Source organism: Barbatula barbatula, assembly GCF_947034865.1.
Source record: "Barbatula barbatula genome assembly, chromosome: 25".
NCBI lineage: Eukaryota > Metazoa > Chordata > Actinopteri > Cypriniformes > Nemacheilidae > Barbatula > Barbatula barbatula.
In genome coordinates, this window is record NC_136788.1 from 453707 (window position 1) to 477686 (window position 23980).

Below are 23980 nucleotides of genomic sequence, written 5' to 3' on the forward strand. Positions count from 1 at the left end.
TATTTATTTATAAGTTTGTTGGGTTTATTTATTTAATTTTATTTATTTATCTGTCCTACTGAGTTTTGTCTGGGGATTTCCCTAAGCACTTATGCATATTCTTTGAGGTTGTATAAGCAGGAGGCCATATACCTGCTAAGCCTGCAAACATACATATGAATACAGCTTAATGCTGATAATTCACTACAAAAACCACTATGGCTGGATGGTTGATCCACTATTATCAGGAAATGGGAGACCGGAGTTCGAACCCCGAAGGGGACATCGATATATGGTGTGCTAGATGTTGGGATTGAGGGCGGAGGTAGTGGGGAAGGTGCTACGGGATCCCGGGAAGGGCTTTACCATCAGTACCGAAAGCCTGTTCAGACTGAAGTGCTACCTTGTGCGTTACGTGAGGTGGGCAGGCCTTCCTGGGCCCTTGGGTGTGGAGAATCCTCTGGCGCCGCCCCTCCCCTTTCTCTCTGTGACCCATTTATACATATATAAAGAATAGAGCATGTGCCAGTGTTTTAAATAAGACTACAAAGTCATTTATTTTTTAAATATTTACTTTGTGCATTCCCCTAACCTAACCTAGTGGCCATCAATGAACCGAAGAGAGCACACGTCACTCATCTCTTCATTAAGTTACATTGGCTCCCTATAGTCGGTTGCATCAAATTCAAAACTCTTGTTTTTTGTGCTCAGATTTAATAGATTTTTTGCTTATATTATAATTATGAATTCAACTACAATAGATAAGCTTTAATTTGCTCATTATTATGAATAAATTGTCATTTAAATGCAAAATGTTTTTTAGGTCATTGTTGTTTTTGTTTAAAGTTTAAAGATTGATTCTTCTCCTACACAGGCAGGCCAAAGAAATGTTGAGCTGCAAAAGTTGTCTGTGGCTCACCTGAGATACATGACGCATCAGGATGCTCTGAGGAACATCCTTAACTTTTTATGAACAATTATAGTGTTGAGCTCCATGATTTGACAATTCACTGATATATTTCACTGTACACTTTTGATTGTTACACTACATTGAACATTGTTACACAGTGTCATTTTATAAACGTTTGTTTGGTGAAATTAGTTTAGATTGAAAAAGTAATTATTTTTGTAGAATTTATTGTATTCATCATAATTATTTTATGCCACTGGTTTGGATTGTGGAAATGATTACAAACTGTGAAAATTGTTTGTGCTTTGACACCTCTGTGACAAGCTGAAAAAAATAGTTACAGTTGTTCAAAATTAGAAACTACACTATAATTATTAGTCTCACTGTGTCATACTATGAGATCTCAAAAAAGTACAGATACAGCATATCGATATTGGTATCATGTCGGTACTCAGTCAATAAAAAGGGTATTTGTGCATCTCTAATGAAAACGAGTTAACATTTCCACAATGTAGGAACGATTTACCTAAAACTAGAGAACAAATTAGAAAAACATGCTCATGTATGAATAAATCCTGGGAATTATATCATATCTTTTACAAAGCAATAACAAAGCAAAACAAATAACGCCTGCAAATATACTTTAATGTGCGCAACAATATTTTTTCTATTATTCTTTCAATTATTTTCTTATATTTATTTTATAAAAGCTCAATTATATGTTCTGTTGATTGTTCAGAAGATTTTCATAAATAAAAAATGAAAATCACTCCCTATGAAGGTCAGAGCGGAAGTTAGCGCGCACGTGATGTGATGACGTAAGCCTCAAAACCCGGAAGATAGAACAGGGCAGCGAGAAATAAATAAACATAAATAGATCAGCGAACATTAAACCACCAAACTTCATTAAAATCACACTCGAGCAGCGGCAGCATGGACGGTAAGAAGCACTCGTACATATGTAGTCTTCATGATCATGTCATTCAAGGTGTTAGAACAAACGGTTCAGTTGTTTAAGACGATGGTCAGTCTCGAACCAACTTCACTTACCGTGTCGTGTCTGTGTTTAATGTGTTAGACTTATCATAACGTTGATTATAAATCTCTCGCTTTTTTTTAAACAGACACGCTTTTCCAGTTGAAGGTAATATATGCACATAAATATGCTTTTTCTCTTCAGTTTCAGTGTGTTTAATGTGTGACTACTGATGTTATATTTTATATTCCTATTTTCATAGTTTACATCAAAACAGTTGGAGCGACTGGCCAAAAAGGCGGAAAAAGACTCAAAAACCGAACAAGCTAAAGTGAAAAAGGTTATCATATGTTCAGTGTCCGCAATACTTGATTGTGATTGGGTGTTCTAATCGCGTGCTTCACTGTGCTGATACACAGCTGTGCTAGTTCTTAGGTGGGTCTCCGCCTCAGACCTGACGTCACCGGACTGTTGGCCAATTCACACCGCCAAATGCCAACAGGCTGTCTGCCTGTGTTTCCGTCTCTGTCTGTCTGCCTGTGTTTCCGTCTCTGTCTGTCTGCCTTGTCCCCTCTGCCCGTCCGCCCGTCTGTCTGTCCGTCTGTCTGTCTGTTTGTCCGTCCGTCCGTCTGTCTGTTAAATGTGTTTATGGATATTCCGACTAATCCACGAATTATCAGGAGAGAGTTTTTAAATAGCAAAATGATGTTTCTTTTACATGCTTTTACATTTCCTTTCTACATTACTGTGCAACACTGTTGCTGTTACATTTTAATGATGCATTAAACACAGGTTAAAGTTTTAATCCATGATTTGTAAATCTCTGTTTAAAATGAAGTGGTGCAACACAATTTAAATAAAAATAAAACTATGATCAACAAACCCTAGATTAGCTCTGAACTCTGTTGACTTTAAACCTTGTTGTTGCAAACCATCCTAACTGTAGTATACTATAGTATCTAGGAATTTTACTGCAATACTATAGGATACTACAGTCATTTAATGTATAGTCAATGAAAAAAACTCAATTTAAAAACAGTCAACACTTAAAATGATACAGCCCTAAATTATCCATCTGTATGTAACGTTAATGTCATTTGTCATTTTCCTGCCTATTTGTGTGATGAACTGCACTTGAATAGTTTTTAATTGATGACAACAGACCCTTCATACTCATGCTACAACCGTTAGGCCTGTGCTTCAAAACGTATAACCTCTGAAGCACCAGTGCTATAAGGAAAAAAGGTGAACATTCCGCCCTGCCTATGTGTCTTTTCTGTTTGTTGTATTTGTTAAGCAGCTATTTCAGTGTTACTCAGATCTGTCTAGCGAGATCATTATCCTTTCAAATTTAGTCCCAACCCTGATAAAACGCACCTGAACAAGCTAATCAATGGGACGGGAACAGACACGTTCAACTAATCCCAATTTTTTACTTCTGTGTTGGACCTGCATTGTGGCCTACGCAGAGCCGGCACCCTACGCCGTAGCCTGACGCGCACCTCTCCAAAGTATGTAACAACGTGTGACGCTGACCGCAAACATAGAAATACTATGTCATACGTGCAATGAGTTTTTTAACAAGTTGACCATGTTAAGCATGAGAAGCAAACACGTTTAGTTGTGTAAAGTAGGCAAAATGCATGACATATCATTATACCCAATCTTTAATGAAAATGCTGGTCTAATCTAGACAGGACTAAACTTACGTTTATTCATTTGGCAGACGCTTTTATCCAAAGCGACTTACAAGTAGTTTTTTACAGTGTCACATTACTGCAGAGCAATCAGGGGTAAGGTGTCTTGCTCAAGGGCACTTCAGTCATGACCTGCACTGAGATTTGAACCTGCAAACATCTGATCACAAGCCCAACACTCTAACCATCTGACCCCACAACTATTTTGGGGTTTAAGAAAACTGTCAGGGTGCTAATAGCCATACATTAAACACATGATGACAGTAGATCAAGTCAATATTTCCTAATGTATCACTTCAAACTGGCCTCCCTCATGTAGTTAGTGTGTTAACATTGGTGAGTTAAATATCATTCAGATGAACATTTGATTTGGACTGGAAACAGGAATCTATTCTGCTTCTCCAATCTCTTTTAAGGTGAATGTGTGCATCAAGTCTTTTATCCTACAGTGTAATAAACATGAGAATGAGCGCCGGCCGGGCAGTGAAGTACAATGAAAGTGTGTCTTCATGTGTTCTATTCATCATGCGTTGCTTTATTTGTTGGTGTAAATCTGTAGGCTCTTCAGCAGAAGAATGTGGATTGTGCTCGAGTATACGCAGAGAACGCCATTCGCAAGAAGAACGAGGGTTTGAACTGGCTGCGTATGGCATCTCGTGTGGATGCCGTGGCCTCAAAGGTCCAGACGGCAGTGACTATGAAAGGGGTGAGCTTATCATGACATGATCACATCTACATCATCACGTGATCGGGCCTTTATAATGTTGTTTTGTGTTCAAGGTGACGAAAAACATGACCCAGGTGACTAAAGCTCTGGACAAGGCTCTGAACTCCATGGACCTGCAGAAAGTGTCGGCTGTTATGGACAAGTTTGAAACTCAGGTTCAGAATCTGGATGTTCACACCTCGGTAAGATTTGCAAACTGGCGGCAATGTTACTTGACGTCTGCTCTCTACAATTTCCTTTCATTTATTGACTGTAGTGAAAATCAATGTAATGATAAAAGACTGACTAAAGAATTGTACATTATTCCTTGATAAAATAACACACTTGAGCAGGGGTTCGCGGCACTGCGGATATAATTGCACAGACCCCCTGGGCACAAATTACTGCGGACCCCTGTAGCTCAGTGGTAAGAGCATTGCGTTAACAACGCAAGGTTGTGTGTTGGATCCCAGGGGATTGCAGATACCTGTGTATAAATGTATAGGATAATGCAATGTATAAAAGCGATCTGCCAAATGCCTAAATGTACCCCACTTTGAAAACCCCAGGACTAGAAGATAAAAGCTAACAAAACATTGTTTGAGTGCATGTGTTGTGTTAACAGCAGACTGTGTGTTTTGTGTGAATGTGTGTTTTGCAGGTGATGGAGGACTCCATGAGCTCCGCCACGACTCTGACGACGCCGCAAGACCAGGTGGATGATCTGATTCTTCAGATCGCAGAGGAGAGCGGCCTGGAGGTTATGGATCAACTCAGTCAACTGCCAGCCGGAGCTACAGCGCTGGCAGAGACGTCAGTACGCTCGCAGGACAAAGAAGACCAGCTTTCTAGACGGTACTTTATTCATCTCACACATCTACATGTCATTCATAAAGAAAAAGAAATCTTTCCATTTAGCAATGACCCCGAATAGTGGAAGATTGGATGCTTGGAGTCTGATTCAATGTCACAGAGGAATCTTCGCGGAGGTGTTCTGCAATGGGCATCGTGTCATTTTGGTTATATGGGCAGTGGGGTAGCAGAAGTGGGAGATTGTTCGGGTCTGGTACGGAAACGCCTGGTGCATATGAGCGTGAGGTCTGATTATGACCCAGCACAGGATCAGGTCTCTCTGTGTCTTTTGTGCTGAAACGGGTGAAGAGAAGCAGCACGTTTACACTGTTACCAAACATTTGTCACTTACTGAATGTTTGAGCATATAAATATCAATTAACACCTTTTCTTTGAATGCAATTCTCTGCACTGAAAGCAAGCGTGTGTGTCAGGAGGACGGAGAAAGAGACATTTAGATTGTTAAAAGTTAAGACGCTTTATTGTTTTCCTCCTTAACATGCCTTATCTAAAGTCACTTTTTTGCTAGTTTGTTGGTAATGAACGTGCTTGTGTTCCCGTTTATAAAAAACACAGTGCATCCAGAGAGCACTTACAGCGCTTCACTTTTTCCACATTTTGTCATGTTACAGCTTTATTCCAAAATGGATTCAATTCATTATTTTCCTAAAAATTCTACAAACAATACCCCATAATGACACCATGAAAAAAGTATGTTTGAAATCTTCCTTTTTTATTTTTAATACATTTGCAAAGATTTCAAACAAACTTCTTACACGTTGTCATTATGGGGTATTGTTTGTAGAATTATGAGGAAAATAATGTAAAAGTGAAGTTCTGTGAATACTTACCGTATGCACTGTAATTCATTATTATCGAGTAGTTTTGAAAATAGTTTTGTTGTGAGATCTGGTCTTGTACTATACTGCACAGGATTGTTAGGTGATGTTTACACACATGTGCGATTCGACTATAGGAGAGATGTGACAATTTTGATTCGACTATGTAAATCCTTAGTGGAGGACACCCCTAATTCCATTCAAGTCATATAGCTGTTTATATTTGACGTTGTTCTTGTATTTCTTTGAATGTTTATCGAAATAATGTTGTGTAGTTTTATGTTGTTTAGTTTTTATGTTGTTTTTCATCTAGGGTTTGTGGTGTTGTGCTGTTTGTAGATAATAAATATAAATAATGGAACAGCAGGCAAAAGCGTATAATGGGTTGTTGCTCATGATCTTATCTTTAGCTGTGCACCCAATAAGCACTTATCATTTTCACTTCAACAGGTCACATGGTTTGTGATGACTCTAAATGTCTGACGATAGCCGTTTCTCCTGCTTACGTTTCATCACAAACTTGTAGATATGCAACTGACTTAACTTGATATGACTTTAACAGCTGCTGCAGAGGACAAAGTCTAACTTCAAACTTCATTCTTATAGCACAGTATATTATTTTCTCTCTTTGTTGATCATTGATGAGATATTTCCTTTGTTTCTGGTTTTATTATAATTTTTTTGGTTCTTTTCTGTTTTATTCTGTGTTCAAATGTTTACCTTTTGCTTTAGGAACACAATCGAATGGAATCAAAACATCCACCCCACCTTCATCCTTTCATCTCTAACCTGTTGATCTTCTATTTATTGCTCTTAGAGATGATACACTTCTGACATCAGCATATGTGAAAACTGACGCGTTAGGACTTTAGATTTCCAAAAGTGACGTGTACGGTAGCAAAAGCCTCAGATTTGTGGATGGGTTCAGGTGGATGTGAGCTGATCAAATGATCCTCACACGAGTCGCTGGATAATAACTCTAGCTGTACAGTTCATGTATGTGACTCATGATGATGTCCGATGTGTTTTCTTGCAGGTTGGCTGCCTTACGTAACTGATGGTGTGGATTTAATAAAACCCTTCTTGGTCAAGAGGACTTTATGACAATGTTTATTTTGTATCTGAGTCGATCTATTTATGCACATCACTCACATTTGATAAAAATACAAAAATGTTTTATCTGTCCTCTTTACTTGTGTTTGTGTCCCTGTCGTGAGACACGGCTTGCTTGTCGGGCACAAATAGTCACATTTTCACACAATACTTTGTGTAGGGGGTGTGTAGTGTCATTTCTGTTCATATATTTGCAAATGACAGAGATTATAGTGTCACCACAGTCTGTGAAATGTTTTAATGGCACTGAAGGGATTGTTTTTATTTTCTTCTTTCTTTCTGAGTTTGCTTTGGGTCTTTGTGGCTTTTTGTCAAGCACACATCACGTGTGCTCCTTAAGATCAGTGCCTCCATCAAACGCGACAGAGAGTCATAAACACAAACAAACACGTATGATCTTATGGCTCTGTTTTATCATCGGACTGGTCAATGTTTCTCCATGTATCTGCTCCACTGAAGGCTAGTTATACTCCGAACGTCTTTGTTTTTATTTGTGCATTTGTTGTGTAAATAAAGTCAATCAAATAGTAGTACGGACATTGTTTCGTTTTTTCACGTTTCAGTGTAACTGTTTTCTGAAAAAGTATCTTTACCACAAAGCCATGTTTTATGTGTTCATATGTTAAGACTATAATGGGCTTGAGATGTCTTCTCATAATCCAACACTGTCTGGCTGAGATGTGTCTTTGAGTTTATCAGTGTTAAAGCATGAGATGAAAAACTCTAGTCAACTATGTTCTCTTTCAAGTGTTTCCTCCATATTCAGCACTTTAGAATATCGATGTATCACTCAAATAACAATAAGCATGTTTGATTACATTTCTGTGTTTACTTTGGGGGATTTCAGGCTGTCAATGATAATGTTTAATTGTAAATAATTGTTATGGATTACATTTTCCAGCACGCAGACTGTTTTTTTTTTCAAAAGTGATTTACACAAACGCTCTGACACACATTTTCTAGCGACCCAGAACTCTTCAGGACAGCAGCCCTTCGGCAGCGGGCTTCGGTGAAAGGAAGGAACACTGTAATAACGTAACGCGTTACTGAGACCTTTTTCAGCCATCGGCTGTCGTAGTCACGTGCGCGAGCAGAGCCTCATTGGGCTGTACGCGCTTCTCTTGCGTAAACTCTAGTTATTAGCTGGGTCGCGCCTGCAGGAGGCGCTGAGCGGCTGGAACATCACAAATTACACACACACTTCTCACTGCAGTGAGTGGTCAGTTACACAAACATCACACACACATCACACACACTTCTCACTGCAGTGAGCTGTCAGTTACACACACACATCACACACACACTTCCCACTGCAGTGAGCGGTCAGTTACACAAACATCACACACACACACTTCTCACTGCAGTGAGTGGTCAGTTACACAAACATCACACACACATCACACACACTTCTCACTGCAGTGAGCGGTCAGTTACACAAACATCACACACACACACTTCTCACTGCAGTGAGTGGTCAGTTACACAAACATCACACACACATCACACACACTTCTCACTGCAGTGAGTGGTCAGTTACACAAACATCACACACACATCACACACACTTCTCACTGCAGTGAGCTGTCAGTTACACACACACATCACACACACACTTCCCACTGCAGTGAGCGGTCAGTTACACAAACATCACACACACACTTCTCACTGCAGTGAGCGGTCAGTTACACAAACATCACACACACTTCTCACTGCAGTGAGCTGTCAGTTACACAAACATCACACACACACTTCTCACTGCAGTGAGCGGTCAGTTACACAAACATCACACACACACTTCTCACTGCAGTGAGCTGTCAGTTACACACACACATCACACACACACTTCTCACTGCAGTGAGCTGTCAGTTACACACACACATCACACACACACTTCCCACTGCAGTGAGCGGTCAGTTACACAAACATCACACACACACTTCTCACTGCAGTGAGCGGTCAGTTACACAAACATCACACACACTTCTCACTGCAGTGAGCTGTCAGTTACACAAACATCACACACACACTTCTCACTGCAGTGAGCGGTCAGTTACACAAACATCACACACACACTTCTCACTGCAGTGAGCGGTCAGTTACACAAACATCACACACACACTTCTCACTGCAGTGAGTGGTCAGTTACACAAACATCACACACACACTTCTCACTGCAGTGAGTGGTCAGTTACACAAACATCACACACACACTTCTCACTGCAGTGAGTGGTCAGTTACACAAACATCACACACACATCACACACACTTCTCACTGCAGTGAGCTGTCAGTTACACACACACATCACACACTTCTCACTGCAGTGAGTGGTCAGTTACACAAACATCACACACACACTTCTCACTGCAGCGAGTGGTCAGTTACACAAACATCACACACACTTCTCACTGCAGTGAGCGGTCAGTTACACAAACATCACACACACACTTCTCACTGCAGTGAGCGGTCAGTTACACAAACATCACACACACTTCTCACTGCAGTGAGCGGTCAGTTACACAAACATCACACACACTTCTCACTGCAGTGAGCGGTCAGTTACACAAACATCACACACACACTTCTCACTGCAGTGAGCGGTCAGTTACACAAACATCACACACACACTTCTCACTGCAGTGAGCGGTCAGTTACACAAACATCACACACACACTTCTCACTGCAGTGAGCGGTCAGTTACACAAACATCACACACACATCACACACACTTCTCACTGCAGTGAGCTGTCAGTTACACACACACATCACACACTTCTCACTGCAGTGAGTGGTCAGTTACACAAACATCACACACACACACTTCTCACTGCAGTGAGCTGTCAGTTACACAAACATCACACACACACTTCTCACTGCAGTGAGCGGTCAGTTACACAAACATCACACACACACTTCTCACTGCAGTGAGCGGTCAGTTACACAAACATCACACACACACTTCTCACTGCAGTGAGTGGTCAGTTACACAAACATCACACACACACTTCTCACTGCAGTGAGTGGTCAGTTACACAAACATCACACACACACTTCTCACTGCAGTGAGTGGTCAGTTACACAAACATCACACACACATCACACACACTTCTCACTGCAGTGAGCTGTCAGTTACACACACACATCACACACTTCTCACTGCAGTGAGTGGTCAGTTACACAAACATCACACACACACTTCTCACTGCAGCGAGTGGTCAGTTACACAAACATCACACACACTTCTCACTGCAGTGAGCGGTCAGTTACACAAACATCACACACACACTTCTCACTGCAGTGAGCGGTCAGTTACACAAACATCACACACACTTCTCACTGCAGTGAGCGGTCAGTTACACAAACATCACACACACTTCTCACTGCAGTGAGCGGTCAGTTACACAAACATCACACACACACTTCTCACTGCAGTGAGCGGTCAGTTACACAAACATCACACACACACTTCTCACTGCAGTGAGCGGTCAGTTACACAAACATCACACACACACTTCTCACTGCAGTGAGCGGTCAGTTACACAAACATCACACACACATCACACACACTTCTCACTGCAGTGAGCTGTCAGTTACACACACACATCACACACTTCTCACTGCAGTGAGTGGTCAGTTACACAAACATCACACACACACACTTCTCACTGCAGTGAGCTGTCAGTTACACAAACATCACACACACACTTCTCACTGCAGTGAGCGGTCAGTTACACAAACATCACACACACACTTCTCACTGCAGTGAGCGGTCAGTTACACAAACATCACACACACTTCTCACTGCAGTGAGCGGTCAGTTACACAAACATCACACACACTTCTCACTGCAGTGAGCTGTCAGTTACACAAACATCACACACACACTTCTCACTGCAGTGAGCTGTCAGTTACACAAACATCACACACACACTTCTCACTGCAGTGAGCTGTCAGTTACACAAACATCACACACACACTTCTCACTGCAGTGAACGGTCAGTAACACAAACATCACACACACACTTCTCACTGCAGTGAGCTGTCAGTTACACAAACATCACACACACACTTCTCACTGCAGTGAACGGTCAGTAACACAAACATCACACACACACTTCTCACTGCAGTGAGCTGTCAGTTACACAAACATCACACACACACTTCTCACTGCAGTGAGCGGTCAGTTACACAAACATCACACACACACTTCTCACTGCAGTGAGCGGTCAGTTACACAAACATCACACACACACTTCTCACTGCAGTGAGCGGTCAGTTACACAAACATCACACACACACTTCTCACTGCAGTGAGCGGTCAGTTACACAAACATCACACACACACTTCTCACTGCAGTGAGTGGTCAGTTACACAAACATCACACACACACTTCTCACTGCAGTGAGCGGTCAGTTACACAAACATCACACACACACTTCTCACTGCAGTGAGTGGTCAGTTACACAAACATCACACACACACTTCTCACTGCAGTGAACGGTCAGTAACACAAACATCACACACACACTTCTCACTGCAGTGAGCGGTCAGTTACACAAACATCACACACACACTTCTCACTGCAGTGAGCGGTCAGTTACACAAACATCACACACACACTTCTCACTGCAGTGAGTGGTCAGTTACACAAACATCACACACACACTTCTCACTGCAGTGAACGGTCAGTAACACAAACATCACACACACACTTCTCACTGCAGTGAGCTGTCAGTTACACAAACATCACACACACACTTCTCACTGCAGTGAGCGGTCAGTTACACAAACATCACACACACACTTCTCACTGCAGTGAGCGGTCAGTTACACAAACATCACACACACACTTCTCACTGCAGTGAGTGGTCAGTTACACAAACATCACACACACACTTCTCACTGCAGTGAGCGATCAGTTACACAAACATCACACACACACTTCTCACTGCAGTGAGTGGTCAGTTACACAAACATCACACACACACTTCTCACTGCAGTGAGCTGTCAGTTACACAAACATCACACACACACTTCTCACTGCAGTGAGCGGTCAGTTACACAAACATCACACACACACTTCTCACTGCAGTGAGCGGTCAGTTACACAAACATCACACACACACTTCTCACTGCAGTGAGCTGTCAGTTACACAAACATCACACACACATCACACACACTTCTCACTGCAGTGAGCTGTCAGTTACACACACACATCACACACACACTTCCCACTGCAGTGAGCGGTCAGTTACACACACACATCACACACACACTTCCCACTGCAGTGAGCGGTCAGTTACACACACACATCACACACACACTTCCCACTGCAGTGAGCTGTCAGTTACACACACACATCACACACACACTTCTCACTGCAGTGAGCGGTCAGTTACACAAACATCACACACACACTTCTCACTGCAGTGAGCGGTCAGTTACACAAACATCACACACACACTTCTCACTGCAGTGAGCTGTCAGTTACACAAACATCACACACACACTTCTCACTGCAGTGAACGGTCAGTAACACAAACATCACACACACACTTCTCACTGCAGTGAGCTGTCAGTTACACAAACATCACACACACACTTCTCACTGCAGTGAGCGGTCAGTTACACAAACATCACACACACACTTCTCACTGCAGTGAGTGGTCAGTTACACAAACATCACACACACACTTCTCACTGCAGTGAGCTGTCAGTTACACAAACATCACTGCCCTATAATAACATGAATTCAACCGAGTCGATGTGAATTCATCATTAGACCGAATTATGTAGCTATCACAAGCGACTGTGATTGGTCCGTGCTGAACAGCGCAATGAAATAAAGTATGACGTGAGTGCGCTTCTGTGATGAATGATATGAAAACACATTGAAATACGCGAACACGAACATAAAGAGTTAAAACCCAAACACTGTAGCACGGCTCGCTTTTCCTGACCAGCGCCATGAACGATAAACTCCGCCCACTTTGAGACTCCTTTTCATGTCAACAGTCATTCTATAGCGCACGTCACGTTTCCATGGGAGTCGCCCACAGTAACCACTCGAGCTGCTTAGACCGGACTGACGAGATCAAATGAGAAAGAGACTTAAGACAATAATGATGAGAAATACTGCAACGTTTACACGTTAAAGCGCTCGGACTGGATGTTTATCGCTTCAGGACCGCAATGAGTGACTTCCGGTACAAACCGTCGTGAAAAGAGAGCGAGGCGGATCTTTACGATCATATCAGAGGACGTGTTGAGATTTTCTGTCGTGTGTCGATCTGATGACAGCGTCAGGTTTCAGAGGAGTGTTTGTTTGGGTCTCAGTGGAGACATGAAGACATTACTGGTGTTGAGCTGTCTGCTGTTTTTCACTCTGGGAGAAGATTCGGATCATCAGAAGACGGATTCAGTTCAGTATCTGCGTATTGGCGACGGCTCCTCGAGGGAGTTCGAATTCCCACAAAACACACGTGGCGTGATCGTCATCTCCAGCCGGTACCGAAGCGGAGCGCGCAAGGGTCGCCAGAGCCTGAAACAGACGGTTCGGGTCAGATCTCTGGACCCGGATGTCCTCTCTGTCCTCAACGTGAGCGACGGCGGCCGTACGGGAGACTCGAGCAGCTACATCATTAGCATCCGCTCGGGAGTGCCAGGAACGGCTCCGTTACTCGTCCAGCTTCTGGATCTGGAGCAGGATTCCCATCCGGTTGTGATCGAGGAGCGGAGCGATTACTCCATCAGAGTGGCGGCTGGCGGCGACGACCCGGCTACCCGGCTCCTGGACTCGGGAGGCCTGTCGCACTTCTCGCAGAACCCTGTCCTGTTTGCTCTGCTGCCGCTCATCTTCATCAATAAGTGTGCGTTCGGCTGTAAGGTGGACGTGGACGTTCTGCTGGGTCTGATGAAGAGGCCGGTCCCGCTACTGCTGGGTGTGCTAGGACAATTCCTCATAATGCCTCTGTACGCCTACGGACTGTCCCGCCTGGTGTCGCTTCCCAAAGCGCTATCCTTGGGTCTGGTCATCACGTGCTCTGCTCCAGGTGGCGGCGGCGGATATCTCTATAGTCTGCTGCTGGGTGGAGATGTCACTCTGGCCATCTGCATGACACTCGTCTCCACTGTGGTGGCGGCCGCAGCGATGCCATTGTCCTCTGCGTTTTACGGGTGGTTATTGGGCGTTCATGCAGCTCTCCACGTGCCCTTTGTCAAGATCCTCGGAACGCTGCTCTTTATCGCCATTCCCATCTCGCTGGGGATGCTGGTGAAGCTCCGTCTGCCCACAGTCAGCGGTGTCCTGTTGGCCCTCATCCGTCCCTTCAGCTTCGTGCTGATTGTAGGCGGAATCTTCATGGCCTACCAAATGGGCTCCTCTATTCTGGCCAATGTACGGCCTCCGATAGTGATTGCGGGTGTGACCGTGCCCGTCTTTGGCTTGCTGCTTGGTTTGGGCATGGGGCGGTTGGCGGGGCTCTTGTCACCGCAGCGGAAAACCGTCAGTATCGAGGTGGGCGTGCAGAACAGTCTCCTGGCGTTGGCGGTCATGCAGTTGTCATTCCAGCGGGCTGAGGCGGACTACGCGTCCCAGGCGCCATTCATAGTGGCACTCAGCAGCACTTGTGAGATGCTTTTGTTGGTTCTCGTTCATTTTGCCCACCAGCGCCTTTGTCTGCCACCCACCTCTCGAATCGCCACCTGATCAATCGCCAAACTCGAAAAAGCCAATCGCTGCCAAAAATAATACTGCCGATCTGCTGCAACTGACACTTTCCAGTATTTCTGTCTTGCAACCAAAGGCCTTTAGTCATTGAGGCCATTTTAGTTTTAGCCTCTTTTTAAAAGACATTTGAATGAATACAATCACAATACTGTATCACAATGACAGTGTTTACGAAAGCTATTTTTATAAGTCATTTTGCTGTTTGCTTTTTTACTTTGTAATTCAAGCAGTTTGTATCTTGTTTACAAACGTGTGACTGGGATGTTGTGTGGTGATGTTTATGTGATTGAATTAATACACTGGAATGATGGGGAATAAATGCTTTCTTCGAAATATCTCTCTTTTGATATCTTAACAGTTCTCTCCGTCCGTGCTCGGGTGCAATATTTTAAATAGGAATATTTTTATATCCACATGTACTGTATTCTAGAAGTGAAACTCAAAAACATGTTTTTATCATCACTGACCGATAATGAACATTTGTAACCAGTGTCCTGAATTCTTTATATGAGACCGTTTTCACACATATCAATAGGACACGAGACGCTAATATGATTTTAGGAACAAATGGAGTAAAACAAGTCTGAGATGTCAAACTTTGCTCTGCCGATGAAGCAGCTTCATGTGTTTTAGTTATATTGATAGCATTTGTGAAATGTTCAGATGTTACAGACAAAATGATGTCATATTCTTTATTCAAACAAGAATAAGGAAGATTTCTACATTTACTGAACAGAGACAGGTGAATTTAGGGTTTCGTTGCACAGAAGGTTCAATGTGATCGTGAAAACATGGATCAACATTTAAGATTGTGACTTCTGACATCATCACTTGGTAAATGAGGTTTAAACTCGTTCTCTTGTTTCTTAAAGACAAGCTTTGACACACGTGCGTGATGTATTTTGTTTATATGGAGTACGATCGGTTTTAGCTGAAATGTCTCTGATTTGAGAACAGAATTACAGGCTCGGCATTTCTGAGAGCTGTTTTGCTTTTGTGGGTTGGATCTTTGCTCTCTGTCAGAGCTCAATGATGAATTTACATTTCTGTACACAACTTCCAGCTCCTGCTGTACAGTGTGAAAAGCAAACACTTTTGTTTAACTGTATCACAAATAATATATCAACACTCTTCTGACCAGCAGTAGTAAATGTGGTAATCATGACATTTCATTCAATGATGAATTCTTTCACCTGTATGTATCTAACTTTACCCTGCTGCTAACACACAAACCGCATCAACACCACTATGTTACAGTTTAAGACTCTTTTATCTTACATTAAACATTCAGCAGAATTAAAATAGATCTTATTTTTATTTACAATCTAAGCAGAAAACAGATGGTACAGTAAACACATATTATAATAATCAATTAAAAAGCGGAAAACTGGAGATAAAAAATAATCCTAAATGTGACCCTGGACAACAAAACCTTATCTTATGTGTCAATCTTTCAACATAGATGTATACATCATCTGAAAGTGGAATAAATAAGCTTTCCATTCATTTATGGTTTGTTAGGTTAGGAAGACATTTGGTCGAGATACGACTATTTAAATACAAATCATGAGAAAATGGCCTTTGAAGTTGTTAATCAGATGCGCTATAGCAGGAAGTTGGTAAGAAGAAACAGGTTTGTTTTATTGTTTTAGAGCAGACAGTCATGGAACATGATCTTTACTACATATCCTAATGATTTTTGGCATAAAACAGAAATTGACCCATACAGTCCCTGTGTCTCGGTCAGCTCCCGATGTGATGAATCAGTTTATGGTGGACACGGGTCCGGGCACTGGAAGGCCACTGGCTCCCTCCTCATCAGGACACAATTCACTTATTTTCCTGTTATGTGACTCCTCAAGTACATTTACATTGAGTCATTTAGCAGACGCTTTTATCCAAAGCGATTTACAGAGAAGTCAGGGAGCGTTATGTCATACAAGCACATTGCGATACTTCACAGCTGCTATTAATCTACTACCGGCAGAACTACATCTTTCTGGCTGTAGTCTCAATCCGCTCCCTTGTTCAGTAGTCAGGGCATTTTAAGAGCTGTCTCATTCGCAATATCCTTCCATTGCACTCAAACATTCGTTCCCTAATCATTCCCACAATGCAACGCAAAAACCAGGGAGCATGTTCTCTTACCGGAAATCACGTGACAAGTTTTGAAGACATTTAACCGAAATGGCAGGAGCCAACTCAGCCAAATTTGTGCACTGACATGTAACAAAATAATGAAAGTGTTTTTCAGATGAACTTTAACAGTATTTAAAAGGTAAAGCCAGCGAGATGTGGGTTTTGCTGGTTAATTAATAGCAGCTGTGAGGTTTAACAATGCGCTTAAAGGCAGTTCGTCCGATTTCTGAATGACGCTTGTTTAGACAAAGTCGGTCTGAGTACAAAAACAATCTTGTAGCCAATCAGCAGTGAGGTGCACAGGACGGATATGAGTCGAGCCAAACGCTGGCGAAAGCCAAAGATAGAGGGTGTGTGTTTGTTTTGATGATTTGAACAACGACATTAATGTAAAACTAATTCATTGTGTAATGTTGAAGTATTTTCATCATTATAATTATTTGGAGGACCAATCTGTGGACCGTAATGGAACAACTGGCTCTGAGAATGGAGCAGCGAGCAGCTTTCAGCTCTCATCACTTTGAGAACTTTTCCTGCAAATGGAAAATGTATTTTGAATAACACCACATTATAACCTCAATATGTATTGAGGACTTTCCTCTCAATAACATAAACACACAACAATAATGACAGTGGGGTAAAAAAAAGGAAAGCGGTCTGATCACAGTGAAGTTGTTTGATATGTTTATACCAGCTCTGTAATTCAGCACTATAAGTCACGTCACGTTTATTGTTTTTAAACAATATAGCATATTGCTTTTAAGCCACAAAAAAACTGTCAAATAGCCCATCATAACTTTCTATAAGCCTACTGTATAATTGAGACATAGGCTGCGGAAACATAGGTCCTATAGCGGGTTTCGTTTGTACTACGTTCTTGGTTTGCTTCTTATTTATTAAATCGAGGAAATTGTTTGATTAAACATTGATTAAAATTAAGATAGGCTACAATTTATACAAAACGAAATTCACTTTCTAAACAAACCTATGAAGTGGTCATTATCATGTCTGGCATGGCACCTCTTATAATGCTGTTCAGTGTTCACTTTTCATAAACAAAATAGATTAAATAAATAAAAAAAACACATTATAATACTGAACATATATATGAACCTAAATACGTTTTATTTAATGGAAATAGTTGAAATTGCATGTATGAGGATGTTTTTATAGACTTGTTATCGTTTCTTATTTAAAAGTGATGTACAACGTTTTCACTTGTCTGACGTTTGACAAATTAGACGATGTGGCGTCTGTGATTGGTTCAAGGCCTCGCGCTGTGGTGTTTGTGATTGGTTAAACTCTTGCACTGTGGTGTCTGTGATTGGTTAAACTCTTGCACTGTGGTGTCTGTGATTGGTTAAACGCTTGCGCTGTGGCATCTGTGATTGGTTAAACGCTTGCGCTGTGGCGTCTGTGATTGGTTAAACGCTTGCGCTGTGGCGTCTGTGATTAGTTAAACGCTTGCGCTGTGGCATCTGTGATTGGTTAAACGCTTGCGCTGTGGCGTCTGTGATTGGTTAAACGCTTGCGCTGTGGCATCTGTGATTGGTTAAACGCTTGCGCTGTGGCGTCTGTGATTGGTTAAACGCTTGCGCTGTGACGTGTGTGATTGGTCTAAAGCAGAGAAGCCCTTGCTAAACAGTTGTTCCGCGACCAGTGAATGCTCTCACCGAGAGCGCGCGGGTTTGCAGGCGCGTGTGTTGTCATCAGACGTGATCGTGATCGTGTCGTGTTTTATTGTCGTATGCGGTTGAGTTTTACAGCATGTTCAGCGCGACATCAGACACCACAGAGTCAACAAACACCACGAGTGTCAAATCTCTTCTGGGTAATACGAACTCTTAACTTTCAATATGCAGCAGCTGCTCAGTGTCGTTCATCAGTGTTGATTTCAGACAAGTGTGGTACGGTCACATGACTGTGTGTGTGTTGTGTGTTGTGTGTTGTGTGTTGTGTGTTTAGCTCGCAGATCCGTGAAGAGACTCCGAGATGAAGAGACAGACACACAACTACAGCAGTCATGTGTTCGTCTGTTCATGAGGCATCAGAAGACATCGGAACTCCTGCTGGAGGTCACAGTGAGTCCGACACGACAACAACAGTCTTTGTACTTCACTACTTACGTCATTTAGTATTTGGTTCAAGTTGGCGTAAAGATCCCAAGTGTTACCTGTAGTAGGCTACAGTGCGTGCACAAATTCAAATTCATATTCTGATAATTTTCAAATCACATTAATCTAAATAACTTATTATTGAAGTAAAGTCATGCTTTTTATTCAGACGTACATAATTACATAAACACGTATTATGTAAAAAAATACATTTAATATGCTGTGAAAAGTAAAAAAAAGGTGAAATGTTCATTGTATGAATGCAATAGTACATGTAGAAATTTACTTGGAGAACAAAATATAATTCATATAATTTCACGCTCTAGCGGTTAATAAACAGAACTGCATGCGTCTCGCGGAAGAAAATATTAACAGGCGCTACTTCTCTCCGTTTATGACTATGGACGAGTCACCCAGGTCCTGTGCTACTCCACAGCGGCGACGACCCGCTGGACTAAAATAGTCCGAAAATAAACACTTGTTATAGGTGTACCATGGTGATTCAGGATACTGACTCCAGTACTCACCGATATGGTTTCGCAATCGGAACAACTCTATGTAAAAGGAAAGAAGTGTAAGACACAGCTTTGGAGCAACTTCGTTTATTCACAACACTACATAAAGGGTTCTCACTCTGCGTGTGTTTCGCGCTGGATGACGGCCGCGCTGAGCGGTGCAGGTACAGAGGAGAAGTAGAAGTAGAAGTAGAAGAAGAGAAGAGAATGACATAATTTGCTAAGCGGGGATGTTTCATTTTCATCCTCAACACATACATTTTAAACCAAAAACTACGGAGTATGTTTTGGAAATTATTTAACCTTGTAAAATTTTTTTTTTTTAGAATAACAACATTTCTTACTCCAAGTTTTAGGGTTGCTGAGCTTCTTTTTAGGGGTGCTGAAGCACCCCTAAAAAGGGGCTAGCTTCGCCCATGGCTCTTTGTAATGATTACAACTAGGGCTGAGCAATAAAAAAATAACGATATGTATCAATGGTACACCTTTATCAATAAAGACCGAATAAAATGTTCTATACACTGCTCCAAACTTAACTTAATGTCTATATATACAGTACATGTGTTGTTGCATAACAATCCATGCGCAGTCACTGGATCATAAACAGCTTTTTATTTTCTTAGACCGTGCAAGCATTTGTTTTCACATAGTCCACATTTGCAACCTGGAAGTTTGGATTTAGCTTTAACAGAGAGATCATTAAAGCGGATGTAACACACGCTGTTTCTGCCAATCTCATATTAATCTTGACGACCTACAGTTCTATTGCATACCTTGTATCTTGAAGAGTATTTAGTTTGATAACATTTATGAAAGCGAGATACAGCTGTACGATTATTTCTGGAAAAAGACGACCTCCTGAACGCTTGCAGTGGGTAGAACTAAAGCACGAGGACACAATACATCATCACATTATCCCTGCATAACTGTTGATTCACTATATGTTTCTGTTCGTGAATAAAGCTCATTGATGGGCGTGTGCTCTCTCGCGCTCTCACAAGATGACACATGGGTTTGCTTTTCCAGGAGAATTGTCCAGTAAAGGACTATGAAAATTCTTACCTGAAAGAATTTCATGTTAGAAAAAAAACGTTCCGAAACGTATACAGACCCTGGGGGAGTGTATCAAGCACAGACATACTATGACATACGCCATTGACGGGTGACTGCAGTGGCCTGTGTCGCTGTTTAGAAAGGTGATTTTTCTCCCAAAAAAATAGTTGGGATAGTTGGCAAACATTTGAGATATTGTAAGTATTCAGCTGAACAAAATATAAAACTGCAGTGAGGAAGGTGGGACGAGAGCCGTGAGGCGAGGCCGGTGGCGTGAGTGATAGTTGCAATCAGCTGTGCATGCACCCGCATATCTTACGGAAGAGATCGGGAGCTTAAAAGGACGACCGGCAGGACTGTTGACGAGAGAGGACCGGGCCCGAACATATGTTAAGTTTGTGTTTATGTTTTATGGCCGGCAGTCTACGGGGAGGTGGCTGCCGGTCTTTACTTCTGTGTGTATTGTTTGTTTAATTAAAGTTTTATTGTTTAAATGTCCTTCGGAAATATATACTTCGTGGGACTCGGCCGAGTTATAACATCGATGGCTCGTGTCAAATACGATCCTTTTGGTCATCTAAATCACGCTGGCCGAGGAGGCTTACACGGACTGTTGATCGCAGTGTATTAACCAACCTGGCCAGATCGGTTGGCAACAATTCTGATAAAAACTATTTCTCCTTTGGATTACTTAATATACGATCACTTTCCACTAAAGGACCCCTGGTGTACGATCTACTGTCCGACCGTGAGTTTTATTTTTTCTGTTTAACTGAGACATGGAAGAAAACAGATTATTTTTTTCCATCTAAACTATTCTGTTCCCCCAGGATATAGTTATGTTTGCAAATCTCGTGAAACGGGAAGGGGGCTAGCAATACTTTATAAAGAGAAATCGAAGGTATCTCAGTTAACTTTATCTACATATTCTTCTTTTGAATCAATTGCTTTAGAAATTTATGGTGTGATTCCTACCATCCTTTTAACTTTCTACCAACCTCCCAAACGCAATAATGCCTTTTTTACTGAACCATCTGAACTCTTGAGTCATATATGTTCCATATCAGAATGTTATTCTTCTGGGTGATTTTAACATTCATGTAGATAATGTCAGTAATGTATTTACAATTGAATTTTTATCATGTTTGGATGGCTTTGGTATACAACAATTTAACACATTGCCCACTCATACTAAGGGGCATACTCTTGATCTTGTTTGCTGCTCTGGTATAACACCTCTGAATTGTACTGTTTCTGATCTATCCATATCAGATCACTTTCTGGTGTCATTTTGTGCCAAATTTGCCATTTTTAAGGTAAACCTGTGTCACTCGATTACACTTTGGAATATTAAGAACATTGATCTGCCCACTTTTGCTGATGAACTTGCCATCTTCTCCAGTAAACTGTACTCACGCACCTCCCCACTCTATTTTCTCTACCTTTACACTACCAACTTCTTCAGAGATTGTGGGTTTGATAGGTAAATTTAAATCTTCGATTTGTAAATTAGATCCTCTACCAACTCTTTTAGTGAAAGCTTGTTTACCAGCCCGTTGATTACTAAAATTGCTCATGCTTCACTTGCTTCTGGTTTTGTATCTCCATCTCTTAAATCTGCTATTATTACAGCCATACTTAAGAAACCAGGGGGTGATCCATTTAATTTTTTAATTTTCATCCAATTTCAAATTTACCATTTATCTCTAAGGTAGTGGAAAAATGTATTGCAAGTTCATGAATTTGATATCTCTCCAATAAAAACTTGTATGAACAATTCCAATCTGGTTTTCGTCCCACCACAGCACTGAGACTGCTCTTGTCAGAGTAACTAATGATCTACTGCTGGCAGCTGACTCTGGGCTTTTAACCATACTTGTCCTTCCTGACTTGAGCGCTGCCTTTGATACGGCCTCACATCAGATACTCGTTGACAGGTTAATTTCCATTAGTATTACTGGCACTGCTCTGTCTTGGTTTAGGTCATATCTATCTGGGCGCAGTCAAGTCAAGTCAGCTTTATTTATATAGCGCTTTTTACAATTTTCATTGTTACAAAGCAGCTGTACAAGAAAACATTGACCATAAGTAAAACATAAAAGGTTATGGAAGTCAAAACACAGGTCAAATATCAGACACACAATAAATTCCTATATGCATTGTTAATTAAATAAGACTATCAAATTCTAGCAGCCCCCCCGGCCAGGCAAACTGTGCAAAACAGTATGCAAACGGTGGCGAGGAACCCAAAACTCCATTGGAGGAGAAAAAAAACCTCAGAGGGAGACCAGGCCTAACCAGGGGATTCCAGTTCCCCTCTGGCAAAAACTGCAGCCTCTGCACAAGCTCGACAGTGCTTGCACAACAAGGCAAAATAAAAAACATTATCATTAATAATCTAATAGCGACTGAAGTTTTGTAGAGTCGCCACGTCCTTCGTCCAGCATTTGTCAGGTCTGGGAATGGATTGCGCCCTGCCCGCTCCGGTAACCTTGGACTGCGTCCTGCCCGCTCTGGTAACCTTGGAACAATGAGACAAGACTGGCTGAGAGTAGAGTACTGTTCTGCACTCTTTGATGCAACAAATGCATCAGTTGTTATTGGAAGTGTCCCTGGTTCCGGTTGATCTAACTAGTGCAGCCTAGATCTTTGAAATATATATATTATGATAGTCTAGTGTATGCAAGAGTAAAAAGATGCGTCTTTAGTCTAGATTTAAACTGACAGAGTGTGTCTGCCTCCCGGACAGTACAGGGAAGACTGTTCCAAAGTTTAGGCGCTAGATAGGAAAATGATCTGCCGCCTGCACTTGATTTTGAAATTCTAGGTATTACCAACTGACCTGACACCTGAGAGCGTAGTGCACGTGATGGACTATAATACGTTGGAAGTTCTCTCAAGTAGTGAGGAGCTAAACCATGCAAGGCTTTATAGGTAATAAGCAAGATTTTAAAGTTTATGCGATGTTTTACAGGTAACCAGTGCAAGGTTGACAGAACCGGGCTAATATGCTCATACTTTTTTGTACGCGTAAGAACTCGAGCTGCCGCATTTTGGACCAGTTGGAGTTTTTGTAATAGGCCTGCAGGGCAACCACCTAATAGTGCATTACAGTAATCTAGTCTTGATGTCATAAAGGCATGTATAAGCTTCTCTGCATCTGATGGTGACAGCATATGACGTAGTTTAGATATATTTTTAAGATGGAAAAACGCAATTTTACAGGTGTTGGCGACCTGGTTCTCAAATGACAGAGTACTATTGAATATAAAGCCAAGATTCTTAGCTAAAGATGAGGGTTTTATGGAACATCCATCAATAGTTAAGCAGTATTCTTGGTTGTTACGTAGGGCGGTTT

General features: G+C 41.8%; 3 protein-coding genes across 4 annotated transcripts in view; all 3 read left to right on the forward strand.

Moving 5' to 3' along the window:
* The first annotated feature begins 1666 nt into the window (after positions 1-1666).
* chmp1a (charged multivesicular body protein 1A) lies at positions 1667-7602 on the forward strand. The gene is made up of 7 exons (XM_079450287.1): positions 1667-1829; positions 2014-2033; positions 2128-2205; positions 4122-4268; positions 4343-4471; positions 4930-5123; positions 6996-7602. The coding sequence occupies exons 1-7, from the start codon at positions 1823-1825 to the stop codon at positions 7015-7017; spliced, it is 597 nt and encodes a 198-aa protein (XP_079306413.1). The 5' UTR covers positions 1667-1822; the 3' UTR covers positions 7018-7602.
* Positions 7603-13102: 5500 nt separating this feature from the next.
* Positions 13103-15961, forward strand: slc10a3 (solute carrier family 10 member 3). Its single transcript, XM_079449783.1, has one exon. It carries the CDS (start codon positions 13416-13418, stop codon positions 14778-14780), a length of 1365 nt encoding a protein of 454 aa, XP_079305909.1. The 5' UTR covers positions 13103-13415; the 3' UTR covers positions 14781-15961.
* A 2625-nt stretch (positions 15962-18586) lies between these two features.
* The window catches only part of fanca (FA complementation group A), a 50985-nt gene continuing 45591 nt past the window's right edge, over positions 18587-23980 (forward strand). For both annotated transcript variants that reach the window (XM_079450658.1, XM_079450659.1), the window contains exons 1-2: positions 18587-18771; positions 18906-19021. In XM_079450658.1, coding sequence (XP_079306784.1) covers positions 18708-18771; positions 18906-19021 — 180 coding nt within the window. In that variant the 5' untranslated portion in view covers positions 18587-18707. The remainder of the gene's footprint in view (positions 18772-18905; positions 19022-23980) is intronic.

What these genes read in the sequence shown, in the direction of transcription:
- chmp1a (XM_079450287.1), top strand. An exon ending in CGGCAGTGACTATGAAAGGG is followed by an intron (nt 4,269 to 4,342) that starts GTGAGCTTATCA and finishes TTTGTGTTCAAG; the next exon opens with GTGACGAAAAACATGACCCA. An exon ending in ATCTGGATGTTCACACCTCG is followed by an intron (nt 4,472 to 4,929) that starts GTAAGATTTGCA and finishes TGTGTTTTGCAG; the next exon opens with GTGATGGAGGACTCCATGAG.
- slc10a3 (XM_079449783.1), top strand. Translation starts at nt 13,416, where the DNA reads ATGAAGACATTACTGGTGTTGAGCTGTCTGCTGTTTTTCACTCTGGGA.